The 19919-nt window shown below is 41.1% G+C and overlaps 1 protein-coding gene across 1 annotated transcript in view; it reads left to right on the top strand.

Annotated features, from left to right (window-relative positions):
• The window catches only part of col4a2 (collagen, type IV, alpha 2), a gene marked incomplete at its 5' end in the record, with an annotated part of 55434 nt that overhangs the window by 32839 nt on the left and 2676 nt on the right, over window positions 1-19919 (top strand). The window contains 41 exons of the mRNA XM_079230922.1: window positions 4089-4223; window positions 4315-4359; window positions 4467-4583; window positions 4666-4734; window positions 4868-4903; window positions 5040-5091; window positions 5309-5346; window positions 5470-5511; window positions 6170-6241; window positions 6362-6397; window positions 6512-6565; window positions 6658-6693; window positions 6788-6832; window positions 7219-7282; window positions 7783-7896; window positions 8582-8731; window positions 8912-8983; window positions 9188-9339; window positions 9433-9505; window positions 9671-9777; window positions 9909-10092; window positions 10794-10868; window positions 10962-11060; window positions 11163-11384; window positions 11529-11690; window positions 11780-11950; window positions 12102-12245; window positions 12342-12467; window positions 12551-12732; window positions 13394-13457; window positions 13543-13617; window positions 13699-13806; window positions 13899-14006; window positions 14105-14176; window positions 14782-14907; window positions 15068-15184; window positions 16503-16664; window positions 17530-17628; window positions 17733-17879; window positions 18647-18763; window positions 19169-19360. Coding sequence (XP_079087048.1) covers window positions 4089-4223; window positions 4315-4359; window positions 4467-4583; window positions 4666-4734; window positions 4868-4903; window positions 5040-5091; window positions 5309-5346; window positions 5470-5511; window positions 6170-6241; window positions 6362-6397; window positions 6512-6565; window positions 6658-6693; window positions 6788-6832; window positions 7219-7282; window positions 7783-7896; window positions 8582-8731; window positions 8912-8983; window positions 9188-9339; window positions 9433-9505; window positions 9671-9777; window positions 9909-10092; window positions 10794-10868; window positions 10962-11060; window positions 11163-11384; window positions 11529-11690; window positions 11780-11950; window positions 12102-12245; window positions 12342-12467; window positions 12551-12732; window positions 13394-13457; window positions 13543-13617; window positions 13699-13806; window positions 13899-14006; window positions 14105-14176; window positions 14782-14907; window positions 15068-15184; window positions 16503-16664; window positions 17530-17628; window positions 17733-17879; window positions 18647-18763; window positions 19169-19360 — 4261 coding nt within the window. The remainder of the gene's footprint in view (window positions 1-4088; window positions 4224-4314; window positions 4360-4466; window positions 4584-4665; window positions 4735-4867; window positions 4904-5039; window positions 5092-5308; window positions 5347-5469; window positions 5512-6169; window positions 6242-6361; window positions 6398-6511; window positions 6566-6657; window positions 6694-6787; window positions 6833-7218; window positions 7283-7782; window positions 7897-8581; window positions 8732-8911; window positions 8984-9187; window positions 9340-9432; window positions 9506-9670; window positions 9778-9908; window positions 10093-10793; window positions 10869-10961; window positions 11061-11162; window positions 11385-11528; window positions 11691-11779; window positions 11951-12101; window positions 12246-12341; window positions 12468-12550; window positions 12733-13393; window positions 13458-13542; window positions 13618-13698; window positions 13807-13898; window positions 14007-14104; window positions 14177-14781; window positions 14908-15067; window positions 15185-16502; window positions 16665-17529; window positions 17629-17732; window positions 17880-18646; window positions 18764-19168; window positions 19361-19919) is intronic.

The following is a 19919-nucleotide window of genomic DNA, read 5'->3' on the forward strand; positions in this document are numbered from 1 at the left end:
TGTGGATATTATTGTCTAGCTTCTGTCTGCCTGGATTTCCTTCTCATTCCTCCAGGGACTTCATTAGATTTACTGCTGATTGATGGCTCGTCGTATCCCATCATGAAGCTCACGAGACATACGGCTTAAGGTATGACGTGAGCTCACTGTGATAGAAAGAAAAATACAAGGAGCTACAGTTACAAAGAAGAGCCAGAGGGCAGCACGTGTCTCCTGAGCTTCACAATCTGGTAAAGTCATGACAGAGGAACTCAGACCTATTCAGACATGCGTGTTCAGTGTCCTTTAGTGAATCCAGAGCATTACAATTCATTTGTAATATAATTACATTGTATTGAAAGGTGTGTAATGATTCTCCCATCCTATTTACATACATGAGGGGAGAAGAATATTCAATATAATCAGTCCATTAAAATATGACCTTGATAATAAATGTATTGTAAATAACACCTCTCAGAAAGTTTGAACAGAAACTGAACATTATAAGTATCATAAAGGTAGAACATGTGGCCGAGCTAATGTGTTGCATTGCAAGTAGATTGTGTAAGTGTAATTTAATGAGGGGGCCAGGGAGTGTTTTCTCTCCTCAATGTGGAAGTTACGACGCCACCTTCATGCTCCGACTCTTGACCTGGACACACAGCAGACTCACCAGATCAATTGCTGGTTGATACGAACATGATCCCTCACTGGCTTCCCACCCAATAAAGCATTGTATTTAATGAGCACTTGCCAGAAGCCTTGTCATCATGGGGCTGGACCCAAGTCCCTGTGTTGGTGCATACAATTAGTATCTTGCCATATACAGTAGGTATAATTGTTTACCTTAAACTATAAGGAACTAATAGTAATTTGTCAAAGGTAGAATTACTGATTTGTCAGTTGTGGTTTGGAAACACATACAAAGTGACACCAGAAGCACACGCGCTTGACTGCAGTCAGGGTTGACTCTCGTTTTGGATTGAGCTTCGTCCCCTTGGCCTTTCACCTGCCTATAGTTTCCTCTTGGATGTGTGCTCACAATCTGGCACCTGGTCGCTGCGTTTTCATAGAGGTTGACGCCCAGAAATGTCCCAAACACAGCAAAATAAGAAAAGTGAGGCAGAGGGGATGCATTTAATAACATCTCCCCGTTATCAGCTTTGAAAGGAGACTGGTATTAATCAGCTCTCTGTTTAAGACATACAGAAAGATAAAGACCGGGATTTCTTATGCACACACACGCACATGAATTACGACTCGCCTCACTCCTCCCCGCTGTCATTATGTTTTACTTCTCTTTCTATGTGAATAATAGCAATTACTTACTTTGACAGAACCATTTGTCTTCAGAAAATTAATCGGTTTAATTAATTTCCTCTTTATTAGGATGAAAGATTTACAACTGTAAGTGTGTATTAGTGTGTGAGTTCAATACACACTTGAGTTCACCTAACCTCACGCACCTGAGGGACTGTTCTCCACCATAACAATATAGAACATGAAATTTCATAGCAAAGGTAACACATGTTTCTGTTTATTTCCTGAACTTTGAATGTAGGATTTGCAATCTTCAAAAAGATGTTTGATATTTTTTGTTGAAAGTCTCATTTTATCCTGATAGCAATCAATGAATCCAAAGCTCTGACAAAAAAAATAAAAAATACGTTGATTTCTGTGACTATCGCAGGACTGTAATGCCTGTCCAATCCTTTCAATTGGCACCGAATATAATGATTGGACAGGCTACCTGCCTGCCTGCCATGCAGGAACATGCATGTTTGTTGTTAATGTTCATAATGATAATTTTGGGGGAGTGGGTTTGGAGGGAGGCCTGAAGGGATGGACGGTCAGTGTTGCCGACATGGAAAATGTCTTGCTGGATTTAGCAACTTTTGGAGCTAGTACTGCTAGTTACTTTCATTGGAAAGTTGGAAGACTTGTTTTTTCGGATTGATCATTATTTTTATCTAGCGTACCGTCGTTTCTCAAGATTACCAACCCTAGTTTTAAATGACATCTATAATCTTGGCAAGCAAGTGCAAATTACTAAACCTATATGTTCTTTTTAATTATTTTCGAAAAACACTCTATGTAGAGTGGCACACACTGTTTCATATCAGTTATCTATAAAAACTCTGTGGTGCTGAAAGCTCTGGTACCAACGCCAATGTGGGCAAGTTATATTGACGTTAACATATCGTGGCCGAATAATCAGCCCAGTCCTTAAGCAGTTCTCATCTGTAAATTATGGAAAAATTCACAGCACAAACTGTATAACACACTGCCCATTATTAAGGCGAGTTTTGAGTTGTTTTGACAGGACTGTTGCCTGTTCTTTAAGCAACAGCTGCAGTGCTGAGATTGAAGACAAAACACACACCTCCTGTTTAACAAATCTCTGTACTGCACACACACAGTTAGCAATGAGTTCAATTGAGGCTTTATCTCTCACTATCCGCATCTGATGTGTCTGTGAGCTTGTTTGAATTGTTGTCTGACATTGTTTAGGCTCCCTGCAGTTTTATTAATTCCTTCGAGACCCCTTGGCTCTAGTTTCCTTTAACAAGACGCTGAGCGTTGCTGTCTGGGGAAGAACAACATCACTCTGTTTGTTGGTTCTCATAAGAATAGTCAGACCCCCAAACCTCAGAGTTCATCACTTTCTGACCCCCTGAATTCCGAGACCATGCAAACAGGCCGAATTCCCATGGTATCTTCGCCCTCAACACTTGTTAAAGCGTATATTATATTATTCTGTTTCCACCCCACAAACCCGTGTATAATTCCAGCACCCCTTGAGCCTCTCTCCTGGCCGTGTCCAGTTCCCCGGAGATGTAAACGAGGCCCACAAAACTGAGTTGTACTGTGTGTGTCTGTGTTGGAGGCACCTGTTCGACTCGATCGCTTTGTTGAAGCTCCGACCACATCCTCAATATTCATTACACTTTCCTGGAGTGTGTTTCTATTGCCTGTTCTCCTTGTCAACATGCAGAAGTGATTCTGGTGACGTAGGTGAAGAGAGGAGAAATACTTTACTGCCAAGTCTGCAGACACATCACAACTCTATCTATCTATTAGGAGATACTAAAATAGATATTTAAAAAATGAGGTATGGTTTAGAGAACAGAAACATACATCCGACACAGCCAGACTCATATTTTTCCTGCTTCTTATCTGCGTCCCTGTCTTCTCTCTTTCATCACTCTGAGTATCATAATCAAATTGTTATGTTTAGCTTGCAGATTAGGGGGCTGTCTGTAGTTTCATCTTTAAACAGCCCTTTGCTTTACTTTTCAGGCTCGCTCGGCCAATGTGAGTGTCTTTTCTTCATGAAGGAGATATTTGATATTTTATCTACCTTAACTTAATCTTCTCTGGCATTTCTTAGAATAACGTGTGTTTTGGGGGCTTAAATTATGAGAAATGAGGGGAAATAAATTCAGCAGGCAGGTTTATCTGTTACCACTATCCAAGCTGATTCTAAAAACAAAAATATATAAAAGAAGAGTATATGAAGTCATGTGTGTTATTTTGTTATTCTGTCCATAACAAAATGAAAAGAAAAAGATTATTCAGATGTTTCTGTTTGTTCCCATTTATGTATTTAATTGCGTTGCTTTGTTGATTTTTTTTATATACCTGGGTTTGGCAGTCAGTTTTTGGACAGTTACGCTGTTTGACCACTAGATGGGGAAAGAGAGTGTGGAGTGCTGAAGGAGAGGATTTCACTAGAAACAGAAAGAGGTGTTTGTCTCCATCATGCGGTGTAATCGGAAAGTACAAACAGAAATTTAGAAATGGGAGGGGAATTATCCTGAAAATGTAAGAAATCATTTAACTTCTTGTTGCATTGATGTGATTCTTTAGTTGTGTTGATAACACTTTTCAAATCTTCTCTTCTCTATTTTTAACAGGTAGGTTTACTTTTTTTGTAACCCCACATACCACCAATGTAAACCTCACTTTTGTTAAACTCCTCACACCAATGACATCATTGATGAATGGAGATCAATGGATGAATGATGCAGATGAATTGCAAAGTGTATTTGGTGTTTTTCATTCTTGACATGAAGTTGATAATTTTTTTTCTACCTCTCTAATCTCAGGGTCAGCCTGGGATTCTTGGTCCTCAGGGCCCCCAGGGGCCTTCGGGGAGACCAGGTGATCATGGGATCGAAGGACCAAAGGGGCAGAAAGGAGACCGTGGCCGTAGTGGCCTCATTGGTCCGAAAGGCAACGTGGTAAAACATCCTTCTCTTTATAATCTTATTGTTAAAAGTCACAACACTTGTTTGTCCGCTTGTTTAATTCCTGGTTCTTGTCGCTCCGCAGGGAATGACCGGCGTTCCTGGATTTTCTGGAAACGATGGCATTCCTGTAAGTCTCTCCAGCAGTCTGGATGAATGCAGGAGCCGCTCACTGTGTTGATTCTGCCTTGCGATGTGTTCGGACTGTTCTGTTCTGAATTGACGTTCGCTCTGCAGGGCCACCCAGGACAAGCTGGGCCGAGGGGCAAGCCGGGTGCAGACGGCTGTAACGGGACACAGGGAGATTCAGGGGTGGCGGGGCAACACGGCAATAATGGCTCACCTGGTTTTCCTGTAAGTGCAACTCCACACTTAGATTGTGATTTCTATTTCGTCGAAGTGACTATAAATGACTCTTTTTGTTTTCATCCCTCAGGGACGACCAGGCTGGAAGGGCCAGAAGGGAGACTCTCTGGAGCTGAGTGTGTACATGCAGCGCTTCAGGGTGAGGAAGAGGAGGGAACGCCACACCTGGCTTTTGTTCTGAAGAACCCCTGGCTTCATTAAATTGCATAAGCAACTTGATATTGCTGTGACGAAAGGATTAACCTCATGAATCTCTGACCATTTCTCCACAGGGAGATCCAGGGACACCAGGGGTTAACGGAATATTTGTAAGACACATTATTCAAACTATTCAATTTCTCATTGAGACCTGATCAGACAATGTTTTTTTGTCACAACAAAAAATAATTATGGTGTTGCAATCTTTCTCTTCTACTCTCTTCTTTCTCTTTCTCTTTTTGTCAGGGGCCTCAAGGAAACCCGGGATGGCAGGGTACTAGTGGCTTACCAGGACCGAAGTGTGTGTGTGTGTGTGTGTGTGTGTGTGTGTGTGTGTGTGTGTGTGTGTGTGTGTGTGTGTGTGTGTGTGTGTGTGTGTGTGTGTGCGTGTGTGTGTAGGTGTGTGTGTGTGTGTGTGTGTGTGTGTGTGTGTGTGTGTGTTTGAATGCATTTAAGTTTGTAAAGCACCCTCTATGAAAAGTGCTGACTAGGATCCTGTCTGTTTGTCTTCTTCTAGGGTCCCACAGGGTCTCCCGGTCCCCGTGGACCAAAGGTAAGGCAACAATAATATGCATTCAATGTAATATAATAGAAACATGATGTATGAATACTGCATGAAATGTTATTAGCAACTTTACTTTAGGAATGCAGCTTTAAGTGTTGTTTTGTTTTGCAGGGCACTATTCCCAAAGTGCTGAAGGGATTCAAAGGAGAACAAGTGAGTGACCATGTTTGTCATATTCATTGCTAATATCTATCACTAAAGTCTACATGCATTGCTGTAAAGCAAATGATAAGACAACACAATGGTTTGCTGTTGCTGCAAAAGAAATCCTGAATTAAATGAGGCCACATGTCATCTGATCCACTTCTGCTTGAACTCTAGAACTTGAACTTTACTTTCCCATGCAATGATTGAAATATTTTGAAGGATTTTCTATGATTTTTCATTGTAAAAAACATATGATAAACTCATAAATTACAATTACATTTTTAAGGCTCTCTGCATGTTACAAAAGACACAAAAAATGGTATTTATTTGGAGCCCCTTGCAGTTACGCTATCTGAGTATATTTCCCCTTTAAACTCATCACATGGGTTCATTTTAAAAATTGTTAAAAGACAATTTTCCAATAGTGCATCAGCATCAGCATTAACAATCTAGTAATGTCATTCTTTTTCTGCTTTAACTTTATTCTTTCTTCAATATTTTGAGTACATTTTGCTGCTGCACTTCTGTATTTTGACTGCAGGTCTTTTACATGTAATAGAGTATTTTGAAACGGTGGTCATTTTACTTCAGTAAAATAGCTAGATGAGGATTTGTTTCTCTCTGAAGTGGCTTACTTTTGTTGCATGTCTTACTTCCACCACAGGGAGACATCGGACCACCAGGGCTTCCAGGAAACTCTACTCATCAGCTCGTTCAGCCCCTCTACGGACCCTCGGTCTGTACATGTTCATATGTATTCATTAACGTGATGTAATGTTCAAAGATGATCTGAAATATAAACACGAGTGGTCACCAATACAAGCTTCAATAATATCTTCCTTTTTCATTTTTTCAGGGACCTAGTGGAGAGAAAGGAGAATCAGGAGATCCGGTGTGTGATCATGAAAGATCATACACATATATCCATACATAGACACATATTAACATTAACGTCTGAGCATGTCAGTCCCTCTGCTCATCTTTTCTTTTGTTGGTTTTATTTCAGGCTGACAACAACAACAGAGGGGAAACTGGTGTGACGGGCCCTCATGGACCACGGGTGAGCACATGCACATGTCTACGCATGTCAGCAACAAACTGTCCTCTATCTGTGTGTTAAAATATGATCATGTGCTGTTTATGCCGTTCTAGGGTTTACCTGGCACAAACGGGCGTCCCGGACCACGGGTATGCACGAGTGAAAAACGACAGATGTTGCATCATTATTGTGTTTCCAAATGAAATGTGATTTTATAACTGAATGATGACAACTGTCTTTCAGGGGGATACCGGCGAACTTGGACCAAACGGTAAAGATGGTCCCAAGGTGAGAATACACTCGCTCGTGACCCCTGAACTGGGATCGTGAATCTATGCATCTCGATACTTGAACCTAACCTGAATGAGCTGTTCAACATACGGTTTTATATGGTCAATAATCATGGGGAAATAGCATAATTAGCATGCTATTATACACAATAATTCTTTCAAAAAGATCAACAACATTTTGCTCACTTTATTATCAGATTAAAATCTTATTTGTGTTAATCCAGCCACAAGAATCAGAAATTAGAGATACAACAGACACATAAAAGAACAACAGGATATGTGTCACAGTGATTTCTTAGCCATGTGTGCACATCCAGCATGTGACCTCTGTCATTAAAATGACTCCGAATACTGAAAGACTGACATTAAGTTCATGTGTTTTAGGGAGTCAGAGGTGACCCAGGAGAACTGATATCAGCAGGATCCAGTTGGCCCTGGTCTTCAGCAGGTAAAATGAGTCATACCTGAGAAACTGTCAAACAATCAGCCAAAAGAAAAGAGAAATAGTTTGAAGTTGAAATCAACTGCGAAAAAATAGTTGCTGACATAAAGTGAAACTTTGTGGGGAACTTTATGACATTACTGAACTGAAAATAAAAGCCAGAAGTGTTCAAGATAGAGGTTGTGGGTACTTTGAGGAGTCTGTGTCATATAAAAAAAAAAAAATGTGGCAATGAACGCTCACAACAAATCTGGGAAAGATGTCTTCCAATTATTTCACAAAGTAGAAGAAGAGAATATAATTAGTTTGTAATCCAGCAGTATGAAACAAACAGAACTATCTATATTATTATTACAGTATTCAAATGAGGATATAAGAGGAGAGAACTATTTATGATAATGTATGTGCAATTAAGTATGTGTATAAAGCAATTACAAGCAATGTCATGTAGGAGCATACAATGCTAATGAATGTTTTTTTTATTATTATTCTTTGACTTTGATAAGATGGTCCTTCCGGTCCTACTGGTGAGCGGGGTGTGAAGGGAGAGAGAGGCTCGGTTGGAGACCAAGGCATCCCCGGACCTCCGGGACGCACCGCCTCTGAAACACAGCAACTAGGTCTGTAAAGATGAGATTCATCCACCTACAACATACAAGTAACGGGACCAGTAGCCTAAATGGCAGGGTTAAAGTCTGAGGTCAATTTCATTATATATGTCCAAAACCAAATCACAAACTTGTCAGCCTGTACATCATCATCATATGACATTCTCTATCTTTAGACTCTCCTTGACCAAAAAGCATCCTCAGTACCACAAAGACTGTGGAGGTGGACCAACTAAACACACACAATACACAAACACACTCAAGCATGTGGTTCACACTCAGAGAAGAGGCTATGAGGCATGTGAGAAGTGAATCTTAAAATAGCTTCACCCTGAAATGAATTTCAGATTCTAGCAGAAGGTTCCAGTAGAAACCGCAGATAGATTTCAGACATACACATGAGGTTCTATCAGGGTCATTTTTATACAAACACTCAATTAGTCTTTATATTACCTTTTGTGACTTTGTAAAAGTAGTATTTACCAGAATCAATACAAAGATAACATTACAATATATAATTTTTTTCTAAACATTTTGGCTACTTGTGACACGCTATACCATGGCCACAACGTGGCTGCATTAGCAGGAAAGGAAACAATCACAACACTGCTCTCCAAGATAAGTTAAACCTTTGATCAACTGAGGAGTCGGGAGTTTAACACACATGTTCTTTTTAATCTCCTTTTGTATCTGTCAGTCTGGGATTACATGGGGCCATTTGGTATCAAGGGTCAGCTAGGAGAGAAGGGCCAACAAGGGGAACCAGGAAGCCCGGCTGACAGGCCAGGACCCCCAGGCAACGACGGGCGCCCGGGGGCCAAGGGCCCTCCAGGACCCAAAGGAACATGTGAGTGAATGAGTGTGTGTGTGAGTGAGTGAGTGAGTGAGTGAGTGAGTGAGTGAGTGAGCAAGTGAACGAGCGAGTGAATAAGTGAACGAGCGAGTGAACAAGTGAACGAATGTTACTATTCTTACTAATCTATACCTTTACTGTGATTCTATTTGTCTCTTTTTCTATTGTCTGTAGGGGCTGAGTTCTTCAAAGGGGCTCATGGTGGGAGAGGAAGACCCGGCAATGCAGGCTTCAAAGGAGGAAAAGGTGCTGTAGTTATACTTGTTCATGCTCATACTTGTTCATGCTCATTGTATGTATGGATGTATTTTTGATTAATAACCTAGAGAGTTATAGTTTCCTGGGAGTACTTACTCCTCAATTTCATTTTCCCTGAGTAAAAGAATCAGTTCAGTTCATATTGATTTGCTCCTTAACACTATGTTTCTGACCTGTGATGTGTACGTTCAGGTGATCACGGAGTGTGTGAATGCAGTGTGGTGAACTCTACCCCGGGTCTCCTTGGCCCTGCTGGTGATCATGGGGATGCTGGGATGACTGGAGAGTTTGGTCGAGAGGGTGATTTAGGCGATCAAGGTCCCCAAGGAGACGACGGGGTTCCTGTAAGAATAATCAAGCCATCTCCAATCTTTCTTTTCCGTCGTTCATTTTGAGTCCTTCTCTGTTTCTTCACACTTTCCTGTGTTGGCTCACAGGGATCTCCTGGGCTCAGTGGTCTGCCCGGTGTGCCGGGTCGAAAAGGGGACACGATTGTGGCCTCACAAAAAGGTGCAGTGTGCCTGTTTTTTTTCAATTTAATTTCAGATCAACACTTGTGTTCAAGTGAACCAGAATACAGAGCGATCCCTCTGCGGTGTCTGTGCATGCGGTACTGATGTATGTGTATGTCTATGCATGTGTGTGTGTGTGTGTGTGTGTGTGTGTACGCTACAGGATATCCTGGAGATCCAGGGAACCATGGGCGAGACGGTGAGCCAGGAGCGTTGGGTGCTCCAGGCCGAAATGGTTTGCCTGGTATCCCTGGGGAGCAAGGTCTTCCAGTGAGTCCGGCGGTCTTATTGGCGGTTTCATATTACCGTTTCATTCAAAGGGACATTATCTGTTTTCGCTCATTTCCCATGATGACAAATGAACTCTATCCTATGCTGATGATGCTGGTTGATGTCAACAGGGAGATGGTCCAAGAGGAGAAATGGGATTCAAAGGTTTTCCAGGTCGGCCTGGTCGACCGGGTGCACCCGGGCCAAGTGGGCCAGCAGGTACAGTCCTTGGAGGGCACAAAGGCCAACGTGGGTTACCTGGGGACGATGGCCACGCGGGCTATGATGGAGTTCCAGGAACCCCAGGCAGGCCAGGTGAGAGGTGGCTGACTGCCTCCTTACAACCTTTTTATTCAACCTCAATATGGTGGCGCATAATTCTCCTTAACTGTCTTTACAATGATTTAACTGTTTTTTACTCTACTAAGTATTTCATTTTACATCGCCTCTCATAATATGCAAAAGCAGTGAAATGTGAATGAACATTAATAGCTTGTGATTAAATAAGGGAGGAAGCATGGCGAGTATATTTTTCCATTTTATTTACTCTTCTTTCTTTGCCTCACGATGTCACCTTGATGCAGGGCCTGCATCCATTAAACAAGCTGCAGCAAAGCTTGTTTGAGATAATGCTTGTGCTTTTGAGTAACTCCTGTTTCGAATGCCTCTCTCTCTCTCATTTGCAACTGAAAGGCGGCTGTAGTACAACAGGAGTTGGAGGACAGGTGGATGTAACAGGTAGCTGGTATAAAAACGTTTTCACCATATTGCTCTCTTTGTAACAACTCTGTTGTGCTTTTGCTTCTGGATTATTTGGCTCGTGTGCATGACGATTTTTTTATTGTTTACAATTTGAGGTTATGTGTACTGAGATACCAGCTAATTTAATGTGGTGAAAAACACTCCACGCTGGGCAGCTGACAAACATCACTTGCACCAAAATAGTCCTTTCCACATGAACAGTTTAAACTTGTACATACCACCATGATGTTGCCCTAAAGACATTTAACTCTCAGGTCCTTGCGATGTTGTTCCTGGACCTCCTGGGTTGCCTGGACCTCCAGGACTCAGTGGACGACCAGGTGTATCAGGTAACGCAACAAAAACACGTTGGTTAATGTTGACCTCAGGGCTCCTGCTTTGAGTCGCTTTTGATGCCCAGTATATACTTCGGGATTCAACAGGTCCTCCGGGCCAAAAAGGACTAAGTGGTCCATTTGGAGCAAACGGAGAAAAAGGAGAAACAGGAGATCAAGGCATTGGTGGCCGTTCTGGACCACCAGGTAAGAAGTGACGAGAAAAGACAGGCAGTAGCCGATAGAATGACATCTTTGATCGGTCCAGATCATTTTCATATATAAACATTCAGGGTTTTTCTAATACAGGTTTTATCGGCATCCGTGGAGACTTGGGGGTTCCTGGCAGCAAAGGTTCAGTAGGAACCCCTGGTGTGCCGGGTGTAAGCGGCCGGTACGGGGCGCAAGGCGATAAGGGTGTTCATGGAGAGATCTTTGGAGCCTCGCAAGGACCCCCTGGTGACGCAGGACTGCCTGGGATTCAAGGGAATAGAGGCCAGATTGGTGATCCAGGAGCATTAGGCTATCCAGGTTAGCAATGGGCTCACTGTCACTTATTTATATTCAAACATAACAGTCTGTTTAAGATAGTATATTTGCCTTACTTCCAGCATTAGTGGCATTATTTGGAAGAATAAGCGATTATCTAAAGTTCTTATTCATCGGTTCCTTCAGGAATGGCTGGCATGCCTGGTATGATCGGCTTCAAGGGTGAGAGTGGCCCTCCAGGCCTGCAGGGGGAGGAGGGGAGACCTGGACCAGCAGGCAAGTACGGCTACCCCGGGGATCCCGGACAAGCAGGTCTACCTGGGCCACATGGGAGTACTGGACAGCCAGGTTAGCATGCACAGCGACACACACTCTCTCTCAGAAATGTTCTTGTTCATGTCTGACGTCGCTGTTCCTTCTGGCATCCTGCTCACCAGGTTTTGCTGGAGAGAGGGGAACTGAAGGAGACCCAGGCCCTCCAGGTCCGATAGGATTAAAAGGCATCCCAGGCGAGTACGGTACTGATGGTGTCGTTGGAGAGTCTGGCTCATTAGGTGAACTGGGACAGTCGGGTGGAGATGGACGTCCAGGACTTCCAGGAATGAAGGGTTTGTTCCTCAGATATTTACTTTGAAAATCTACTCCAGTAATCCAATTGAATCAAATTTAACATAAAATGATATCAAATATATGTAAGATTTGTCCACGATTTGGACATGAGAGTTTTCAGTGACGTCTGATGGTCCCTCTCTTTCCCAGGATACAAAGGGTCTCCCGGCATGTCAGGTTTTGAGGGGATCAGGGGTAATCTAGGGGTGAAGGGCTTCAGCGGGTATGCCGGAGAACCTGGAGTTCGGGGTCAACCTGGCCATAAAGGAGTGAAGGGTGGAAGTGGGGTGAAAGGTGAGACTACTCTGTTGTTTGGGATCCCAGTAGATCTTAAGTCTGTTGTGTGAAACCACCACATTAACTCTTTGACTTACCATCTCTGTCTGCCAGGTGATCGAGGTTTGAGAGGGCCATCCGGGGATAAACCTCTCATCCCCGCCCAGTTAATGGTTGACATGAAGGGAGCCAAGGGCGACCATGGAGGATATGGAAATCAAGGTTTTATCGGGCCGAGAGGTGAGCAGATACAATCTGATACCATTGACTCTTTCCTTTTCACCTCCACGCCTCACATCCTCACATCCTACTCTGTTCCACAGGTACTAAGGGTTTGCCTGGTGTGCCGGGCTACGGGGGAACTCACGGTCTTCCTGGAGAGCCCAGCAATAAGAAAGGCTTCCATGGAGACACGGGTGCAGAAGGGTTGTCAGGAATAAAAGGAATGCCAGGCCTTACTGGAAGTCAAGGAATTTCTGGTTTTGAGGGAATGGAAGGCAACAGGGTGAGCAGAGTCATTCTGTCAATCCATGTTGATAATCATGCATATATATGTATATATATATATATATATATATATATATATATATATATATTGTATATATATATATATATATATATATATATATATATATATATATATTGTATATATATATATATATATATATATATATATATATATATATTTGTTTTTAGCAAAAAAGCTCTAAAAACCTAGCACACACTACCGACCCACAACCAAACGGCAGGCAGACAGAGAAAGTGAGCCAATAAAGAGATGGATAATTACCTCAGGAGTTGGTGGAGACCAAAACGAGTGATTTTGCAAACTTATGTTTGCTAGGTAGTCAACACATGGTGTTTAAGTAGGTGTCAAACAGGCAGCGAGAGCCTAAACAATATGACTTGCAACATAGAAAAGGTATGAAACAGTGATCAAGGCTAAAAATTAAGATACTGACTTCTTCAATTTGAATATTATTTTTTTTTTATTGATTTCTGTGGGTCCCCTTACTTTATGGAAATGCAATACTAAATTGCTAAAGTATCCTGTTAAGCCTGCTAATTACGATTATGGCACTCGCTCTGACACTGTTTGTGTAATATTTTGTAGCTACAAATAAATGTTCAATCTATCAATAAATAAATTGCTCATTTCTTTTCAGGGAATTAAAGGAAGTCCTGGTGCCTACGGAGCATCAGGAGACAAAGGAAGGAGGGGAGTCAAAGGTACCACCTCAAACTCAAACTGCAGACAGATGGAGATCTGGGTACTAATTATAAAGTGAATATGATGACACATTCTTTATTACAGGGGAGAAAGGCCCACGCATAGACATTCCAGGAACCACTGGATTGAGAGGAGAGCATGGTCCTCCAGGAGAACAAGGTACAAACATTAGTTCATACAGTTTCTTCTCTTAGAGGCTCATTTGAGGGTGGTATGAGATGTTTGATTCCTCTTTTACAGGCCAGAAAGGTTTAATTGGACAAACAGGGGTCATTGGGTTACCTGGTTTTAATGGAATCGAAGGGAAAAAGGGAGAGCCAGGTGATCCAGGACCAGGAGGGTACCCAGGTAAGATAACTTCCATTCACGTCCATTATTTAATGGTATACTGGGCATTGTAGCTTAGACAATGTTGTGAACAACATTTTTGTTTTCTGCAGGCTCTGATGGGCAGAAGGGAACTCCTGGTAACCACGGTCAAAAAGGCTTTCCTGGACCTCTTGGAAAAGATGGACATCCCGGTTTTCCTGGCTTCCCAGGAAACAAAGGTAACAGAACCAGACCAGCGTCTTCTCTTTCTTTCGCTTTAAACTACATACTTGTTGTCCACCATGTTCCTCCATCTGAACTATGCAAATGTGTGCAGGTTTCCCTGGCTTTAAGGGACTTTATGGATTACATGGACTGAAAGGACAAAAGGGTATCCCAGGAACACAAGGTATTCAACACAATTCATGAAAACAACTGTGCACTTTTCAAGATACTGTTTCATGTAGATTCCATGCAGCTTAAAGGCCCTAAAAAAACATTTTCTGAGACAGCTTCATACTATGAATAATGGGCTTCAACATGAACAATACAATTGTCTGCGCGATACTGCAAGTTGCAAGAGTTTTTCAATAAAGATTTCTGTATTCAAAATATTCTACGGGCTTTGTTCGAAAAAGATGAAGTCACATACTTCCGTGGACCAATCAGGATTTAGCATTTGAATCTGACGACATTTGGTGGCGGTGGTGGTTTGTTTGGTCACTGTGAAACCAATCTGATTAAACCAAATCCATACAGTCCTCATATGGGTTTTTGAGTGTTAATCTCTGAAGAAATTATACCTCAGTATGTTTTATAACTTTAATGGTTGCTTATCTAGTCATTAATATGCAGTGTTATAGACCATGCTTTCAGTAATGAGTAAACACTTTTGTAATTGGTACAGTCAATCAATGTTTTTCACTACATTCAGTGCAGTAGAAACCATGTCTCAATTGTTCTCTTACATAACTCGGGAGTTAGACAAATGATTCCTGTTCATATTTTAATCAGGTCTGGATACCACTGGACAAGCTGGGGAACCTGGAGGCAAAGGGGAGAAAGGAGAGGAGGGCGACCCCAACCGTCAGCCAGGTGTTCCTGGCACAGCGGGTTTGAAAGGCTTCCAGGGACCTCGAGGTTAGCCATTACCCCAGACTCTCCTACATTACAATGGCATCTAAGAAACCTGCTGAGCTCTGAATAAAAGAACCAGTAACGCAAGGCCACACATGACTTATGTTGTAATTGGGTTTCACCATTTTAAGACTTGAAACAATCCCATGTTTCACTTGTTCAGGTGACTTTGGTCCACCTGGACTGCCAGGATTCCGCGGCCCCGTAGGACCAAACGGGACCTCAGGCAGACCAGGATACGGTGGGGACCCTGGCTCTATAGGACCTAAAGGGTACCAAGGTGAGAAGACTGAAATCACTCACTTGTTCACTCATTTCACTACTTAAAATAGCAAATTAGTGATTAAATCCAAGAACTCATATTCATTAAATAATCATTTTACTAGGAGAAAAATAGCATTTTATATGTATATATATATATATATATATATATATATATATATATATATATATATATATTTATATATATATATAGTATATAGTCACAGTAGCTATAGAATAAATAGAGGAAAATATTGGCAAGAATCTAGCGTATTGTGATACAGGGGTTACAATTCAATACATTTAGATATAAGGCAATACTGTAGATAAGAGGATACATTTAAAATATATATATATATATATATATATATATATATATATATATATATATATATATATATATATATATAGTTTAAAGAAAACGGTCATAGTATAAATTACACACCACCATATACATAAAATCTGATTTAAAAAAAATATCTGCATTCAGCACAGTTCCTATAACATCCAACATCATAGCAGTACTTTTTGTGCAATCTGAACCACTAGAAAGTACCATTTTGAGCATTAATGGGAAATTATAGGTTTTTTTATGAATATAAAAGAATCATAATTAATAAAAAAATAAAGAAAATCATGAGAAGATGCTGCATTTGGATGTATTGATCAACATAAGTAATATACAAGTGCAATATATGGTTTGGTACATGATAAAATTCAAATGGCACAGATGGTGCCCAAATGTGGCCAAATGCTCATTTGAATCCTCGCCTGAATTTTCTCTGTTCTAAACCCTCTCTGACTTTGTTCTGCTTCACTTTTTCAAAGTCAACCTTTGCAGAGAGAATGTTCACATAGTGTGTTATGATTTGGGAGAAGTTTAAACCTTACGAATGCCTCAATTCAAAGAAATAATCATCCTGAAAGTGCTTTTTTTCTAGGCGGACCTGAAAACTTTAAATTTTTTGCTGTGTGCCATCTTCATTTACTCTTAACCAGTAACATATAGACTAATATTTACACATCTGAACAAAATCTCAAATCATGCATTTTTATTATAACACCAAGATTATTCAAATAGCCCTAGTGGTTGCAGAGATAAACCCTTTTTAATTTGGGTATGCCATTTTCGAGCAGAAGCCTAAAAACAGCATCGAGCTAAAAAGGTTAAGAAAGACAATAGTGTACATTCATTTAGTTATTAAGTTCTGCATAATTGACTCGGTGCATTAAATTAATTATTTAAGTAAGCAAAGAACTGAACTGTCACTTCTTTGATTCTAGGGAATTATTATATAATAACTAGATGTATTCATTCTAAACCATGTGTTTCTCAGGTTTCCCGGGAGCCAGAGGATTTCCTGGTGTGGATGCTCCCCCGAGTGAAAAGGGTGTACAGGGATTGAACGGGTTTCCTGGAGTCCCTGGTAGGAAAGGATTCAAAGGAGACCAAGGTGTATTTGGATACAGGGGGCCAAATGGTGTTTCTGGGAAGAAAGGTAAGCATGAAGCGTTCAAGAATAAACCTTTAACAGTAGCTTGTGAAATGTTTGCAGTAGCAGATCTTAAATGTCCATTGTTGTGTCAGGCCATGGATGATGATTATGATTCATCATCGTGATTTCCAGTTGGAGCAAATAATCAATACAAAATATATTGTGATATTGTCGCTTGTGACACAATATCACAGTATTCGCTCATGATCATTTGGGAATAATGTATCACTTATTGCTGCAGTCATTTTAACACCGGACTTATACTAATTGCTCTCAGTTCAGTTGAGTTAACGTTATTGCCATTACAACAACCGGTATTAGGATCTTGATTGAAGAGCTTATAGTGCAGGAAAAACAGGACAACATTCACCACAGCATACTAATAATCATCATCATATCAATAAACATTATTAAAATACACATGTATCTTAAATATGATGAGCTATACCATAAAGTTGACATTTTACAGTTTTACAATTTCAACAGTCAAATAACCTAAACATATCAGAATACATAAAATACCACAAATAGTGTGCTGCAAGAATTCCTAAAACCTGATTTTTGCACTTTCGGTTTCCTCATCTCAAATTCAATGTATTTTTTGGTGAGATGCCTGAAATAAGGTCGGTAGTTAACACAAGCAATCCGTGTCGGCCTACAAAAATATGTCATTCCTGCACACTTTCAAAGAAAACCATGAGCTAAAATGAAAATGTACCAGAAAGAGCTAAAGCTGGAAGTAATACATGCTTTGCTGTCACTCAACTGATAATTATGTCTATGCCTGTAATACTCTGCACCTGTCTGCGGCTTGGTTATAGGATCACCAGCTACGATCTGCATACTACAATCTCTGTTTTTCCTACAGGAGTAAAGGGAGAGCAAGGAGTGATGGGAATTCCTGGTCATATCGGTGTGAAGGGAGAGAGAGGGCCAACTGGTCCAAAAGGAAATACTGGAACTCAAGGTGAATATTACACTTTCATATAGCGTGCAGACTGCTCACTCGTTACCAGACGTGTGCTTTCATGTTTTTTCTCTTGGTCATTACGTTATCGTTCTGTGCTGCAGGTTTTCCTGGGTTTCCAGGAAACCAGGGTCCTCTTCCCCTTCCCACCAAAATACTGGGAGAGAGGGGCCCGGGAGGACCACATGGTATCCAAGGGCCAAATGGGATCAAAGGGGAACCAGGGCCACACGGACCCCCCGGTGATGCAGGTTAGTTGTTCTAATTGAACATTTGGTTGTTGAGTATTCCACTCAACAACATACAAGTGTCAGTGGGGCAGGACGTGGGGTGCTGAGGGTTTTTACTTTTAACTTTAAGGTGTACATAATAACGCTGAGAAGAGCAAATCATCGTATAGTCGTTCTGTGAGAATGCTGGGGTGAACTGGTTGTTTGTTTAATCTGCTCTTTCTATTTACAGAAAATGGTTTTACAAAGCAAACATTGTCAGAAGAATTCAATGTTCAAATGAAGACTGTAATATGTGTACATATTTGGGTATAAAATAAGATAATCCTTTATTAGTCCTGCAGTGGGGAAATTGCAGGATTACAGCAGCAGATGGTAAAGTGCACACAAGAGACACATAGTAAAATACAAAATAAATATAAATAAACAGTAAAACAGTAATAAAAACAGTAAATAATCCACAATAGTAATATTATATATACAGAATAAAAAATGTATTTATATTACACCATTTGAAGTGATTAAAGTGATTATAGTATTTATTCAACTATAGCAAGACTTTGGGCCTGATATCTATATTAGTGATAATGGTTCAAAATGGTGTAAAATTGCATAGTTTCAAATCGTAAATAACTAATAATTGGGTGTTAATAACTGTTAATTATAGATTCTCCTGGACATTCAAATGAAAGCATAAAACATGAATAGATAACATCATTATATAGACCGACTTTCTCTCAGCCGCTCCAACTCTGACTGACTATTGGTGCCCTTGTCTTTGTCTACAGGTTTTGTAGGGCCCAGTGGGCAGAACGGCATGCCTGGGATTGGTGGTCGACCAGGAACCCCTGGATTTCGTGGAGAGTTTGGAAAAGTGGGCCACCCCGGCCTGCAAGGCATGGAAGGTGCGTATGACACTATGGGGCAAACTGGGATTAGGGTTAATAAACCCGGATTAAAAGATTTAAAGTAGGTGGAGACTCTTGAACAGGGAACCAGTTACCAAGAGAGTTTTCTTGTTAATTATTGTGAGAGTCGGTTTAGTGACTGAATAAGCATTAATATCATCGAGCTGGAGAGCAGAGAGTTCCACAAGGTCTGTTTATATTGTTATGTAATTATTTTAGCTGAGAAGGTTTGAATGAAGCGATGACATCATCAAACCACATGCATAAGGACATATATGCAAGTAAACTCTGACTTGCATGATACACATTGTAACCATGTCACACAGTGCTGCTTGTATCAAGAGTGTACAGGATGAGCACGTATGAATGCATTTAATTGATAATTAGTTAATTCCTCAATAGGTCGCCGTGGCAACCCTGGTATCCCCGGGCACCGTGGTATGCCTGGCCGCAGCGTCAGCGTGGGCTACTTGCTGGTGAAACACAGTCAAACGGATCACACGCCCATGTGTCCTGTGGGCATGTCTAAGCTGTGGGACGGCTACAGTCTGCTGTACTTCGAGGGCCAGGAAAAAGCCCACAACCAGGATCTTGGTAAGTCCGGCTGAACGATTACACGTGTCAGTGTGAGCTTTTAACAGTGTGAGGTCGTTCCAGTGTGATCCGGTCAGAACAGACATTGTGATCCAATGAACCGGAAGACATTCCAGAGCAATCGGGCTCATCGCATCTCACTGCCAGCAGAGTTTGATGTGGGGCCCTTTAGACCAGCCGGTTACCTCACTCTTAGAGTTCACATTGAAAATGTAGCTTTAATGGCATGATGGGGCTGGAAAAAAGTGACCTTTTAAAACGTTTTTTCCTATAAATAGGACAGACTTGTTTTTCATTACACTATCTCACGGTCTTCTCTTGCGTACCGAGGCAGTGAGAAGTGTTCTCAGTTGTGATAAACTCCTTGCTGCTGCTTGTCCTCACATCCTCAAGTTCTAATTCAATTGGGTGTCACAGTTCAAACCTGCTTGACTTTCCATGAGTGTAATCACATGTTGTCTTTAAATTAGCAGCACATCTTAATGGATAACTTATTTGTGAAGATCTGCTTTATTTGACCTTTTTTCACTAAATGTGAGTAATGTAATTGACGTTACCG

This window comes from Taurulus bubalis, assembly GCF_910589615.1.
Source record: "Taurulus bubalis genome assembly, chromosome: 15".
In the NCBI taxonomy this organism is placed as follows: Eukaryota; Metazoa; Chordata; class Actinopteri; order Perciformes; family Cottidae; genus Taurulus; species Taurulus bubalis.